The sequence below is a fragment of the Hypomesus transpacificus genome, chromosome 1 (genome assembly GCF_021917145.1).
Source record: "Hypomesus transpacificus isolate Combined female chromosome 1, fHypTra1, whole genome shotgun sequence".
NCBI lineage: Eukaryota > Metazoa > Chordata > Actinopteri > Osmeriformes > Osmeridae > Hypomesus > Hypomesus transpacificus.
In genome coordinates, this window is record NC_061060.1 from 4,143,172 (window position 1) to 4,158,647 (window position 15,476).

General features: G+C 44.7%; 1 protein-coding gene across 1 annotated transcript in view; it reads right to left on the minus strand.

Annotated features, from left to right (window-relative positions):
• Positions 1-2: 2 nt before the first annotated feature.
• fat2 (FAT atypical cadherin 2) overlaps positions 3-15,476 on the minus strand; it is a 28,685-nt gene continuing 13,211 nt past the window's right edge. Inside the window, exons 10-25 of the mRNA XM_047022348.1 lie at positions 11,357-15,409; positions 10,956-11,155; positions 10,341-10,494; positions 10,004-10,237; positions 8,305-8,694; positions 6,961-7,172; positions 6,718-6,855; positions 6,121-6,264; positions 5,741-5,938; positions 4,459-5,248; positions 4,089-4,243; positions 3,407-3,845; positions 2,814-2,967; positions 2,294-2,539; positions 1,768-2,051; positions 3-1,363 (exon numbers count right to left, since the gene is read on the minus strand). Coding sequence (XP_046878304.1) covers positions 882-1,363; positions 1,768-2,051; positions 2,294-2,539; positions 2,814-2,967; positions 3,407-3,845; positions 4,089-4,243; positions 4,459-5,248; positions 5,741-5,938; positions 6,121-6,264; positions 6,718-6,855; positions 6,961-7,172; positions 8,305-8,694; positions 10,004-10,237; positions 10,341-10,494; positions 10,956-11,155; positions 11,357-15,409 — 8,273 coding nt within the window. The 3' untranslated portion in view covers positions 3-881. The remainder of the gene's footprint in view (positions 1,364-1,767; positions 2,052-2,293; positions 2,540-2,813; positions 2,968-3,406; positions 3,846-4,088; positions 4,244-4,458; positions 5,249-5,740; positions 5,939-6,120; positions 6,265-6,717; positions 6,856-6,960; positions 7,173-8,304; positions 8,695-10,003; positions 10,238-10,340; positions 10,495-10,955; positions 11,156-11,356; positions 15,410-15,476) is intronic.

A 15,476-nucleotide genomic window follows, 5' to 3' on the forward strand; every position in this document is an offset into this window, starting at 1 on the left:
CATCTATTATGGAAATTTATTTCAGAATTTTCTACTGAATAGTGTGAGCTAGGTGAAATTGTTCTGGTAATTTCCTCAATTGATGGAGGGGGTGTTGCGGCCTATTTCTCAAGAGGCTAAAAATCAACTTTTTACACAGTTGGTTACTAATATAAGATATTAAACAACTGTAGAAACATTCTCACAAAGACAACCACAATATGGGTATTTACTGACAAAAATACATCTGAAATTCACGTGAACTCACAGGATATCATACACACTTTACTTACAACACAGGAACTCTCACAAGAAAGAAACTGTGAGCCAGCACAAAACATGAAGATAAAAAAAAATGCGCACAATCATACAAGCAGCAGCACACATATACATTACCATTGAGTACCTTTACGAAACAACTTCTTTCAGATGAAAGATATTCACACACTATTAATTACAGCATTGACAACATCACTTATAAATGTAATATACTGTACAAAGATAAAACCAATTGGCTTCATCAAGAATACATTTTAGATACATTCATTGACTTATAGCATTCTTCTTAACAACATGATCTAGCTCCCTTCATTTTCATATATATTATCCTGTAACATTAAAACAATGAATTATACAATACTATAGACAGCACTGATAACTCCACTGATCCATTCTTAGGACATCTTTAATAAAACTATATCTTTTATGTAACTGCTAATCTCTAAACCGCTTTGAGAGCTAGTTTTACATGGACATTTTTATGCAGGTCGTCATGGACACATGTAGAAGATTGATGTATAATATAACACACCCTTATGAGCCTGTTAATTATTCCCTCATCAAAGATATATGACAGACTGTTGGCTGTTGGCTGTGCAAATGTCCTTTATTCAGTCTTGACTCTAGAACATGACCTCTTCACAGCTCCCATAGTCACTCTCAACCATGTCCAAACTATTCAATCTGTGAGGGTTCAGTGTTGCTGGTCTTGTCTGTGCAGGTGTGGGGTTAGTGCCGTCATCATAGGAAGGCTGGGCAATGCTCAGTCGCATACTGAGTCTCCGGTAACCACTGGAAACATTATCCATGCTGCGTGCATGCTGGGTAGGGTAGTAACTGATGGCTGTGTACTCGTTAGGGCACTGGGAGCTAGGGAGGGGCAGGCCGTCGGGCCCCAGGAAGTCATCCAGGTTCTGATTGCTGTAACAGGGAGGCAAGGGAGCGCGACGATCACAACGGTCAAGAGGGAACGGAAACCCCCCAAAACGAGAGTTCCTACGCGAGTCCATTGTGTTCACTGGAGTGTAGGAATCTTCCACAATGTCAAACTGAGGGAACTCCTGTGCTGTTGGCCGGCCATAGTAGTCTGGATCAGCAGGATATACTGCAAGAAATTTGTAACAAACTTTATTGATTATTTAGTGTCACTTGCAAACTGGTTGACCATCACATATGGTGCACATGCTGTACGGGGACATAAATATCAGTTTATTGCACTGTAGTCTTTTTAACTTTCCATTTTAAAATGTCCTGATTATTTGTCCAACTAACTACACTGGTACAATATACTGGCTTCAGATTCAAGAGAAGTTTTGATCAAGTGAAGAACAATTTGAAAAGAAAATGAAACAACATTTCCAGTTCATTCACGCTCATTTGCTTGTGCTCAAGTTATACCGCTCATCAATCCAATACGGTACACTGATTTAGGGTATATTCACACACACAGTGAAAAACAGCTTGAGACGGGACATTTGTTTTGATTTTGAGCTCGACAGGAAAGCATACCTTCATAGTCAGCGTTCCAGTTGTGTTTCATAACAGACTCGTTGTCGGAGTTGGAAGGTGGGCGAGCGGGGAAGTGAGGAGCCACGCTACACACCACTGGCCCCTGGGTCTTGGGACTGTAGACCCCATCCTGAGAGCCCAGGTCCATCACCTGACTGCGGGGCCTGAGGGAGCGGAAGGGACTGTTGCCCAGGTCGGTTCCGGAACCCATCAGGGTGCACATCTCTAAATGGCTTTCCTGGTTGTCGACCATGATGCTCTTTGCCGCATTTGACGGAAAATACCTATGAAGTGACAAAGGAGTACATTGCGGTTACATTTCTACCAACGTGAGTGTTCAAATAATTACATGACATGTTTACCATTACTAGCTTTTGGAGTGTTTGATGAACTTCTAGGTTTGACGGCCGTATTGTTGCATTCGTATATCCTACACATTCGCTCAAGTTACATCATATGTTTGAGGTACACAAGACATAATTACCATATAACCTTAAAATAAACAATAAGATGATCATCCCCCTACCCATTAGAGTCCTGGACGCACACAGGCTTCTTCTTCTGCTGTACGTAACGTTTGCGTATGCAGACAAAGGCCCCAACCAGCAGGAGCACCCCCAGCAGGCTAGCAGAGATCTCCATGATCTCCAGGCTGCCCAGGATAGGGGACACCTGATGCAGAGGGTCACAATGGATAGAGCCAGCCAAGATCTTACAGTCGTGGCCTCCAGGGCATGGATTGGATGAACAGGCATCTACCGAGTCCTGACACCTGAAGGGTGAGAGGATGGAAATAGAAGGTGTGATGAGTCTGTTGCCCTGCTATTTCACTGCATCCCCCCCATTGTTGATGCATGTATTTGTCTTTTTTTCTTTTTACTGTTTATATGCATGAGTGAGTGACAGACAGAGAGACAGAGAGACAGAGAGACAGAGAGACAGAGAGACAGAGAGACAGAGAGACAGAGAGACAGAGAGACAGAGAGACAGAGAGACAGACAGACAGACAGAGAGACAGAGAGACAGAGAGACAGAGAGAGACATACCTGCTTCCAGCCGTTTGGAGTGGACACTTGCAGATGAAACCCTGATTTAGAGGAATGCACACCCCCCCATTAACACAAGGTTGGGTCAGACAGGGGTTGTTGGTCAGTTCACAGCGGGGGCCAAAGAATTGTGCCGGACATCTACAGCTCAGCTCTGTGGAGCCAACAAACACACACACATGTAAACACACACAGATGACTAAATCAAATTATGCTACTGTGACAAAGGTTGAGGGTATCTTAGAGTGGAAGAGAACATAAAACAGTCTGATGGCTCAATGACATTCCATAAACATTTGAAAATACATGATCTCACAGCGTTTTACCATTATCAGGGTCGGCCCAAGCCTTTATGGGGCCTTAAGCAGAATTGATTTGGGGGCCCCTTCGAATTTGTATATCCATTAACATAATATTCGTAATTTTTAACTTAAGATGTAATTTCAGGAGCTCTTGGGGACCCTCTAGTGGCCACGGGGGCCCTAAGCAGCTGCTTAGTTCGTTTATGCCTTGGGTTGGCTCTGACTATTATATTTGACTGATACACAGACATATATTAGTGTAAAGAAGATATTTTATATGTTAAAGCTCACCTCCATTTGAGTCCTCACATGTGCCTGCATTCAGACAAGGGCTGTTGGCACATCCCTGAATCATGCCACAGCAGTTGTACACCCCAAAAACCCTCCTGCTTCCTGGTCCGGTCCACTCCTCAAAATCGCCCGTTCTGACTGGCTCTCCATTAAACTCCAGCCTATCCAGGCATCCATTAAAGCCGTGCAGATGAGCCCCTTTAAAAGAGGTGGGCCCAGCAAACAGCAAGGCCCCCTGAGGCTGTATCATGCGACAGGACTCTGAGAGCGTCACAGCGGCCGTGTGATGCTGATCTAGGGTCAGTCTGAGGGCAGTGGCGTTGACCTCCAGGAGTACGTGGTGCCAGAGACCATCTGACACTGGGTCAGATCTTACATGTAAGGCACTGGGGAGGACGTTTCCACAGCTGTACCTGAATGCCAACTCCCCAGCAGTTAGCTGTGAAAGAGACAGATAAATACATAAGACAACTGTACACTGACAGTGTACTAAGAGTAGACAATGATGGATTAGGATTTAGAGTGTCTTATTGTTGTATTAAACTTGACAAATACAAAATGTGTGTTACTTTTTAAATTTTCATATTGTGTGTAGATGAGTAGTCAATGTATGCACTATCTACACTACATAAGGGATTATATAAGGGATTTAAATAATCTCAAAAGAACAAAAAATAGTTACCTTCAGAGTTCCCCAGTCGGTGCTGTTGGTGGACCAGATGACACCTTGTTGCTGAACAGCCTTAAAGCGCAAGGAAAGATGGAAGCCCTGGTTCTCCTCATCCATCTGATGGAGGTATTTTAGATAGCCCTTCCCATCAAATCCAATAGCAGATTCTAAATGGAATATAAACACCATTAGTCCTAAAATTGGAAGTTTCCCAGGACACAGTCATTTGGCACTGCTGGGAATCAAACCAGCGACCTTCTTAGTACTAGCCCGATTCCCTAACCGCTCAGCCATCTGACTCCCGTTCTTTCCAGCTCACTCTTAAATCTCAAACAGTAAAGGTCTAGGTCATAGTACCACACACAAAGTGGATCACACCTACCATTGCAAGGGCAGACACTCTCCCAGGCGTGCTGGGGCGTGATGAAGCCAGCCCTGGATGTAGCATAGTGGTTCAACCCACTCAGCACTACTGAGTTTCTACAGCCCTTCGGTGGACATCCAGACCCCAGGCAACCATTATAACTCACTCTCACTACACTCAGGCCCAAAGTATCTTCTATGTCTGAGATGACCCCAGCCAGCCTGGAGGTGGAAAGTGGCTTCACAGCGCCTCCTTGTGGCCTCCAGAGGAGAAGTGCTTCAAGGACTAGTGAGTTGGGCTGCTGGAGGCTGGCCAAGTACAGGTCCTGTCGGTCTAAACCCAGAGCTGTACTCAGGGTCCTCTGCAGGCCTTTCCAGTGGTCCGCTACAAACTCCTCAGGAGACAGTCCGCTCAGCTGTAGGGTCACCCCAGAGTCCAGGGCTTTCTGATTGGCTGCCCACACATGGATTTTAACAGCTGTCCACACACTGAACTTCCCATCCGACACGCTGACGTTGAGAGAGTAGAGGCCTGGTTCGAGATCGCTGTCTGCCCAGATCCTACCATCCGCTGCATCCACAGAGAATCTGTGGGACGGACTCTCTGACACCAGCTGGTAGTAGAGAATGTCGTGGAGGTCTTGGTCCGAGGCGTGGAGTTTGCCAACGACACGGTTGGAGAAGATGTTTCCTGTAGTGGTAATGAATACTTCCAGAGGAACCACAGAGGGGGGGTACTTGGTCTCCTCTGTCACGTTGATTTTCACCACGCAGATAGAGGAAAGGGGAGGGTGACCACTATCTGTTACCTGGATTGTAAAATAAAGCATTAGATGTAGAATAGTGCTGTACGAGCACGAAAAAAGTGATTTTGTCTAGTATTAATTTAATGCAGGTGTGTCAACCCTGGTCCTGGAGGGCCGCTGTCCTATATGTTAAAGATACAGATCAAGCTCACCTGATTCGAACGAAGGGCGTTATAACAAACCATTTAATTGAATCAGGTTTGGAGCAGGAAAACATCCAAAACATGCAGGACAGTGGCCCTCGAGGACCAGGGTTTGACACCCCTGATTTAATGTAATTGTTTCTTTGATGTTTAAGGAACTTAAGCTGAGGTGAATGCCCCTCAATCCAGTTTGACATTTGCCTGTGAGTAATCGTCACAGCTACAGGGTTTTTATTTACTTAAAAATGCATGCGTGTGCTTGTCTAGACTAAACTGTGGGAGACAAACAAATTGTATTCTTGACCTTAAACCTCTCACGCAGTTTCCATCACACTGTGGTAAAGGGGCTCACCTGGATTTTAAGCAGGTGCTGTGGCTTCACTTTCTTCTTGATGGGGGCAGAGAGAGACAGCAGACCACCTTGGTCCACATGGAAATGGCGGTCTTCGTTGCCTGACACGACGTGGAAGGAGAAGGGCGGCCCATTCCTGGCCGTGTCCCTGTCTGTCACCAGCAGCTGGAGGATGGTGCTGCCCACCGCTTCACCCTCCTGGAAACCAAACATCCTGGCATTCATGATCTACTACAACCATGTTTATTCACTGCAAAGACTTACTTTATTTCCCTGTTCACACATGCCAGTAAAATTGGCTACATTTACGTACATCATACTTCATGAAAAAATGGCTTTCCATGTGAATTCCTCTTGTTTATCTATCTTTAATAACCTACCTGAATGATTAGACTGTGGTTGATCTGTGTAAAGACAGGAGGGTTGTCATTGACGTCTGATATCGTCACGGTAACCTGCACCGCTGTGGACAGTGGAGGACTGCCCTCATCGGCTGCCTGGACAGTCAAAGAGTAGTGGGTGTTCTGAGGAGATATAACACAATATTATAAGAAGAGGAAAACATGAACACATTGCATTATACTGTAAGGGCCAAACATGCCAGCAATCACCTTATTTATCTATGGATATACTATTTAGTTGCTTAGCCTCTAAGGCCCAGGGTGTCTCCAAGCGAGGAGGATAAAGGAAATACGTTTACATTACGTTTACATGTATTCATTTAGCAGACGCTCTTATTGAGGAGCGACTTTCAGTAAGTACAGGGACATTCCCCCCGAGGCAAGTAGGGTGAAGTGCCTTGCCCAAGGACACAGCATCACTTGACACGGCCGGAAATTGAACCTGCAACCTTCTGATTAATAGCCCGATTCCCTAACCGCCCAGCCATATGACCCATGAACGATGCTCTTTACATCCCTATACAGTATACAGCAGGGAATTTACCAGGTATTGTAGTGTGAAAAAAATCCCCTCACCTCTTCTCTGTCCAGCGCAGTCCTGACAGTGATCTCCCCACTGCGGGAATCAATGCTAAACTGCTGGTGTGGGTCGCCACTAGCAACAGAGTAGTGGACCAGGTTGTTCAACGGCCCATCCAGGTCCCCAGCAGTCACCTAGGAGACCGGGACGAGAGGACAACTTGTCATTAGACCCACTGAACAGCACTATCTCTGGCTCAGTGGTGATGGTTGATAAGTGTGTATGAGGTGGGTAACTACCTTCATGACTAGGCTCCCAGGAATCAGATCCTCAGCAATTTCGACATTGTAGTCACCCTTGTCGAAGACCGGTGCGTTGTCATTAACATCTGTGATGTTTATGACTACCATAGTCATGTCAGTAAGAGACGACTTGGCTCTGGTACCTTCCACAGACAGGTAATACTCATGACACCGCTCAAAGTCAAGTGGCTGACTCACCGTCAGAATGCCTGTGAACACAGAGTCCGACAGCAGTCTAAATCATTTGAACATGAAAGACTTTTAATGTCACAAAGCTGGAAACGAATCATTCTATTTTGTATCTGTGAATTCATGCAAACAGCCCCTGTGTCTGTTGTTTACCCAAGATACGGGAAATTTGTGTAGTGGTGACATAAAATTCCAGACACAAGTTTCTAGGCTACATGCCAGTCTGCTCACAAACCGTTGAAATAGATGGCACATTGTAATCACACAACAATTTAAACTGCCTCCAGACTCAGGCAGGTGTTGACATGGCTAGTATTTCAGATACAGAATGAGGCAATGAGAAATGTTATGGATATGGAAAAGCTTAGAGATGTACGGATACAGTATCTTGTAACATACAGCTAAATGTCAAGACCTGGTTGAATACACAGTTACGTGTATTCAACCATTGTTTAATTTGCTTAGGTATGGAATATATTGATTCCTCCCCCCCCCCCATTTCAATGTAGTTCTGGTTTATTCCTTGTGTCTTTTCTTCATCCTCACTAAACCACAAACCGGTTATATTAGTATTATAAATATTTTAGGTAGTTATATTGGTTCTCCTGAGCTGCTAATAGGGTTAGTCACATGATTGCGGTACCAATCAGTCATGGTCAAGAAGCTAGTCGTCTCACAAATCAAACCAAATATGTGAATGAAAGGGGTCTGACCTCTACTTAAACTGGGCGTCACACTTTCTATGACCCCCATAACTTTAGGGATCTACAAAGCACAAGTGTCATGTAAATCTTTCTACAATTTCGAGAAAGTGGTGTGTTTACAATTGAGATGACCTCATTGCTTCCAGGCATATAGCTAATCCTTGGTTTTCCCCCAGAAAATTGAATTGAGAAAGAGAGACAAAATGTACGTATTTGTACCAAGATTAGCAAATTGTGGCTAGTGACTGAACTTTAGAATGGCACTTTACATGTGGTACTAATTTATAAGAAGGTGCTGTCAAACACAACGAGTTGGTAGTGACCGGACAAGAAGTGGAGATCATTGTAGTTCATATCCTGGATCATCGACAGAACGAAGGTCTGGCAGGATCACCCTCCATAATCTATAGTTTGCACCACGCGATAGGTCCAGATGAGAACTACTCACCAGTGTCTGGATGCAGCGTGAACCTGCTGTCCTCGTTACCAGCGGCGATGGAGTAGACGATGCCTTCCGGACCGGTCCCATCTCTGGTGAGCGCTGAAACAGTCAGCACCTCTTCTCCCACCACAAAGGACTCTGGGACCTGGGCGGTGTATTCAGAGCTGATGAACACCGGCTGATAGTCACTAAGGTCCACCACATAGACGGTCACGGTGGCAACAGAGTACAAGTGCTGAGGGAGCCCACGGTCAGTTGCTTTGACTTTGAGTTCAAGGGTTGGGGGAGTATCGGAAGTAAAGGGCTTCTCCAGTCGTAAAACCCCAGAGAACTTGTCTATGGAAAAGTATCCCCTGTCACCATCCATGAGTGAGTACTTCACCTCAGAGTTGATACCTGCAGGTAAGGGTGAAAACTGTTAAAAGCTAGAACTGGGCCACCCAGCGAATGACTCCTAAATTTACTAGTCAAGTCAAATTTATTTATAAAGCACAAAAAAAAAAACTGATGTCAACCAAAGTGGTGTAGAGTCTAAACATATAACCAACCAGACATATTCATAGGACATGACAAACATAACCACAAATTCCTACCCAATTGCAAACTCAAATGCTAAAGAAATAATATAGGTCTTAAGGTGGAATTAAAAAATGTTGCTATAACTAGAAGACCTAAATTAAATATAAAGGTTGGCTGTTCCACAACTTTGGAACAGCAACAGAAAAGGCACAATCTACTTTAAACTTCAAACGTGGCCTTGGTACACACAAAAGCAGTTTGTTGGACAACCTAAGGTTACTTGAGGAAGGGTGTTGGCTAAGGAGGTCTGAAATAAAGGAGGGTGCCGACCCATGTAGAGCTTAAAAACATTACATTCATGCATGCTAGAGAGGCAAATGTTCTAAGAGCAATGTACTGTATCTCTATATGAGTGTTTGTTAACGTTTCCATGGCATTATATTTGCAAAAAGAAAGAACAAAATCGTTCAAGTCAGCTTGTTGCATGAACATCTATACAGAAGTGATACTGGAATCACTATTTGAATCTTATTGATTGCAGGGGAACTACACCAAGCAGCAAACCAGATAACAGTGCAAGTGAATTTTTGGGTTCTCCACAAACAGTAATTAAGATAATTGTGGTGAAACTTGCCAGAAGGCAAGTAGAGGAGCGGAATACAGAGAAAGAAGAGTATAATAAGAACATCAAAAGAAGATGGATAGAAGGTGCATGTGAGACATGTTTATGCACATCCACAGGAGGGGTTCAGTTGTGCTCGGTCCTGTTCTCTGACTAACGCTGCCTGCAAAGGAGCTCAATCCCTGGTGACAGCAAAGACCAACACACCCACACTATTACCACATAGCTGCTCTGTGTCAGTCCTAGAAACTATAGCGCTTTCATAGAGGCTGATCCTGTTTGGACTAGCCTCAGTTAACCTTTCATTTAATGTGGTTTCACTGATGTCACAGACACACAAACAGACGCACAACAGTGTTCAGACTTCAAAAAGAGCTTGCAAGTAATGTTATGTAATTACTATTACACTGTTACATAGTACTAATTTACAACAATGTATCAATGCTATGGTTCTGTAATAATTCAGTAAATGTATAGTAATTCTTATGTTTCCCTGGTCTGCCCTAAGGTGTAGTATGGTAGGCCATGGGATGATGCGGTGTGGAATGATGTAAAATTATATACCAGTGTCAGGGTCATTAGCGAAGATGACGGCCACAGGAGCCCTGACTGTGGTGTTGTCAAACACAGTGACTTGGTAGTGACTGGAGGAGAAGAGGGGGGCATTGTCGTTCATATCCTGGATCATCAACAGAATGTCGGCCTGGCAGGATCTCCCTCCGCCATCTGTGGCTTTGGCTACCAAATCATACTCCCCCTCCTTCTCCCGGTCAAGTACTGCCAAGGTGAACAGCTCTCCTAGAACACACAGAGGATGTCATGTCAAGGATAAAAGATAAAGCAGAGTAATAACCCTGTCTTTAAGGAAGCCCTGTTATTAAGACTATATTTTGCATGTTACCTGTCTTGTGATCAAGATGGAACTTGTCGGCATTGGGCCCATGGAGGGTGTACGATACTTGACCGTTGGTTCCAATGTCTGGATCCGAGGCAGAAATCTTTAGTATGAACATACTGGATGGAGAATTCTCCATGACGACCTCTGTATACAACAGCTGAAATAAAGACGCAAACATTTTCATTTAAAAACACATACATTACATTTGTTTTTCATGGGACAAAGACATTCTCATTGCACTTCAGTAGCCATCTGTGGTCAAACCAAGATAAACACATTCAGTAGCCTTGTTTTGTAAACTTTGTCACTACAAAGAGAAAGCCTGGTGAAGGATTACATTCCTATGGGCTCAGCGGGAGGGGTAAAAAGCATCATTCAGAAGTGACATAAAGAATGCCAAAGGTGTTGGAAGTCTGTGCAAGGACTGTAACCAAAAAAAAGACTAAATGTAGATACAATCTTTTGTATCCTCAAACTTTCTGCCAAGGCCCAAAGAAAGGGACTTCTTTGTGATATTAATTAAGTTCCTCAAGTCTTAAGCAATGGTACACAAAGAAGTCCAGTAAAAAAACAGTAGATAGGTGAATATTCTTATAACAACAACTTATTTTACCGTACCTGTTCACACAAGGGGCTATTGTCATTGATATCTAAAACATGGACGTCAACTGTGGTCTGGCCTTGAAATCTTCCATCTGTAGCCGTTATCTTTAGGGAGTATTTGTTTTTGGCTTCACGGTCCAGAGGTTCCTTTAGAACCAGCCCCCATTTATCTTGTCCAACATCCTCAATGGCAAACTGGCCCAACGGGTCTCCGTCTAAAAAACAAGAAATAAATTATTTCTCAAGAGCACTGTTTAGTTTTTGTTCCATGTATCTGTATATGTCGTATGTATGTAGATTTTGATAAAATGTGCTATAATTTTTAAATGCCCAAATAAAATGAAATAATGCCAATTACAGTGTCAATGCACCCTCATGACTCTTATGTTCTTAGATTATATTCTTAATACATTTACCTGTTATATAACATTGGATCAACCTGTTCTCAGGTGAAACATCCATGTCAGTGGTCGCCATGGTCACGATGACCTCTCCGGGACTGATGTTCTCCATTACAGAGGTGTGATACACGTCCTCGAGGAAGCGTGGAGGGTTGTCATTTTCATCCGTCACAATCACTTCCACTAAAGCAGAGGACGAAAGCTTGACCTCTCCGCCGTGATCCGTAGCAACCACATGGAACCTATAGAGCCTCGCCACTTCACAGTCCATCTCCTGGAGGGTCACTATCCAGCCACTCTTGTCATCTATGGTGAACACATCTGTGACGTCGTCAGGCTGGGCCTCTAGAGTGTAGGTCACCTGACCGTTGTCGTCAGTGTCCGGGTCGTTGGCGGTAATCTGGATGACGGTGGTTCCAGGTGGCATGTTTTCAGCCAGATAGGCTTGATACGGGTCAGCCTCGAACACTGGCTGGTTATCGTTCACGTCCTGCACCTGGATGCTCACAGACACAAGCGACGCTACGTCTGTTCCGTTGTGATTTCCCTGAGCGATAACATCTATCTGGTACCACTTGGTCTTCTCATGGTCTATGCTCTTCTGGACTAGCAAAGTGCCGCTCTCTTTGTCCAGAGTGAAGACTTTGTCTTTGTTGCTTTCCACAGTGTTACCATTGACCAGGCTGTATATGAGGGGCATGTCAGAGTCAGCCTTGACCGAGCCTATCTCAGTCCCCATCGGTACGTCTTCGTAGGCTGAGAAGGTGTAGAGAGGTTCTGAAAATGTGGGTAGAGAGACTTCTGGCGGAAGGACTTTAACCTGGACAGGGACTGTAGAGTTTAAAAATGGTAATCCTCCATCTCGTGCCTTCACTTTAAATTTGAAGATCTTGTTTTCTAATCCCACCGGACTTTCTTTAACAGTGATCACACCAGTGAAAGGATGAATTTCAATGATATCTTCAGTCACCTCCTCAGCCTCATCCACGGTGTAGGTGACGTCAGCGTTTTTGCCGTCGTCAGCATCGTAAGCCATGATCTGAATCACAGGAGTGCCCTTGTTAACTGACGACTGGATCGACACTTGGTATTCAGACGATTTGAACTGCGGGGCATTGTCGTTCTCGTCTGTGAGAATAATCTTCACGGTACAAAAGGCTACTTTGCCCCCTCCGTCTTTCGCCATGACTTTAATGGCTATCACTCTCTGGGAAGGATTCTCTCTATCCAGGGGTTGAGATGTGACTATCTGTCCATCGCTGTCAATAGAGAATTTCTCATCGGCCAGTTTATTGATGATGGTGTAATCCACACTGCCGTAGGGCCCATCGTCAGGGTCGATGGCAGCCAATCGAATCACACGAGTTCCTGATGCCGCGTTCTCTGCAAGCTCCGCTTCGTAGACGTTCTGTTTGAAATAAGGGCTGTGTCTGTTTGTGTTCATCATATCTATGGTCACAGGAGCGATTTTCTGGAACACACCATCAGATACTGCCACGGTGAGGTTATAAAAGGGATCTAGATTCCTCTTGCAGACATTGGAGAAAGAGATGATCCCGGAAGTGTCATTGATGTTGAAGTATCGGCCTTCATTTCCTGAGAGGATTTTGTACTGCAGGTTGTTGCTGTCTTTGCTGTCAGCATCTGAAGCTTGAATTTTGATGACTATTTGGCCACATTTAGCCAGCTCGTCTAGAGTAGTCTGATAATAATCCTTGCTGAAGTTAGGTGGGTTGTCATTCACATCAGTTACGTTCACAATGACATTGGCTTCACTGCTCCGAGGGGTGGTCCCATTGTCAGTGGCTGTAACTTTAATGTGGAAATATTTGGTATTTTCATGATCCAACATTTGTTTTGTAACAATGAGTCCACTCATGGCGTTTATCTCAAAAAAGTCAGTTTCATTCCCCTCAGTTTTCAGAATTTGGTAGGTTAAATCTTTGTTTCTTCCAGAATCTCTGTCTGTGGCAGTTAGCTGCAGTACAGATGTGCCAACGGGTAGCCCCTCTAGTACATCCACTTTGTACATCGGTTTAGAGAAAGTAGGGGAATTATCATTGACGTCTTCCACCTCTATTTCAATGGAGGCCTCTGAATAAGCTCCTGTCACTGAGTCAGTGGCCCTGACAGTCAATGTGTGCATTGTCTGGCTCTCGTAGTCCAAGAGATCTGTTACTGTCAAAACTCCGGTTTTAAAATCGATGTGGAAGTGTTTGGTTGCATTCTCGTCTTCCAGATTGTAGATAAGCCGATATCCCTCAGGGTTTCTTGCTTGTACATGTAGGATGGTTGTGAAGGGAGGAATGTTTTCAGGGACTTTGAGAGGGTAGAGAAGCGTTTGAAAAACTGGATTGGAGCGATTTCTCACCTGGATACTGAGCTCTGCTGTTGTAGTCCAACTAGGAGAGCCCTCGTCCGAAGCCAGAACAGTCAGCACATACTTATTCAACGCCTCAAAGTCAAGAGGTCGCGATAGAGACACATCGCCGACATAAGGGTCTATCCTGAACAGATTGAAGTCCTCCTCCAGCAGGTAAATAATAGATCCGTTTTCTCCAAGATCCTTATCGGTCGCCGTCACTTGAAACCACACATCCCCTGGGTCAGACTCCTCCGACATCATCATGGAGTATGGCAGGTTCAAAAACTGGGGAGCATTGTCGTTGATGTCATTGATGTAAACTTTGACCTGAGTCAATGCCCTCCGAGGGGGGTGTCTCATGTCTCTGACCTCCACCGTCACATCATACACATCCTGCTCCTCTCTGTCGAAGGGCACACCTGTGCTTTCAAACAGTCCTGATGTTGGGCTTATAGTAAATCTACCCATGGGGTTTAGAAGAGAGTACACTAAAGGCTCATTCAGATGGCTGCCAGTAGCTCTCAGAACTGCTAAGGTTTTGACAGTTGTTGCGTTCTCCGTCACATTGGTTGTATATAACTTCTGTTCAAATTTGAGATCGCTACTCGTTATATTGGTCACATTTATGTTAACGATGGCCGTGTCTTTGTACAGCCCATCGGAGGCTCTGACTAACAGTTGGTAAAATGGTTTAAACTGTGACACATTAGATACATAGATGATTCCAGCGTCAGGATGGATTAAAAATGCATTCTGGATATTCCCATCTACAATGCTGTAAGCGACTACAGAGTCTGCATCTGTGGCTGTGACTTGAACAACCTCCATCTCCTTGACAGGAGGAAACATGATGGACGACTCGTATACGGGGACGGTAAATTTGGGTGCGCAGTCGTTGAGATTGAGGACACGGACGGTGACTTTTGCCGGTTCTGCTGCATACAGTGAAGGTTCTCCTGAGTCTCGTATCTGGACAGAAAAGTTATATTGAGCCTTGGCCTCAAAATCCACTGGTGCGAGCAGAGATAGTGTGCCCATGCTGGAATCTATCTTGAACACCTTCAAGGCCTCTGGTTCAAGGATCTGGTAGACCAGCAGAGCGTTGGAATCTGCGTCTGCATCAGATGCCTGCATGACCAAAGGCGTGTTGTTCTCTCCCATCACCATACTGTTGATATTGGCTGACTCGCTAATCTGACCCACATACGTCCTCTGAAGGAAAACCGGCGCGTTATCGTTCTCGTCTATCACATAAATATAAACAACTGTCTCAGACGAGGCACCGACTGCCGTCACGGCTTGCACATGGAGTTCGTACAAGAAATCATCCTCAAAATCGAGCTCTTTTTGGAGAGAAATGAGTCCGGTGTAGGCGTTAATATGAAATGTCCCATTAGGATCTCCATCTTTGATTCTGTAATGCAGTGCAGCAGGGCTTGAGGCAGAGACGGTAACCACTGGTGTTCCTGTACGGCTGGATTCGCTGACCTCGGTGAAGTACTGGCTGGAGAGGAAGGTAGGTGGGGTGTAGGCGGACAGCTTGACAGTGACATAGACAGAGGCAAGGTCACTGTGTTGTGGAAAACCCTGGTCTGTGGCACTCACCAACAGGTGGTACTGTTCTGGGTGCAAAATGGGGAAAGGTTTGGCCAAGCTGATGCTGCCAAGTTCAGAATTTATTGCAAAGGTGCTGTCAACATTTCCTGAAATTCAAAATACACAAATTAAGATTTTACAAACAAATGCAATACTGTATGTATACTGCGGATT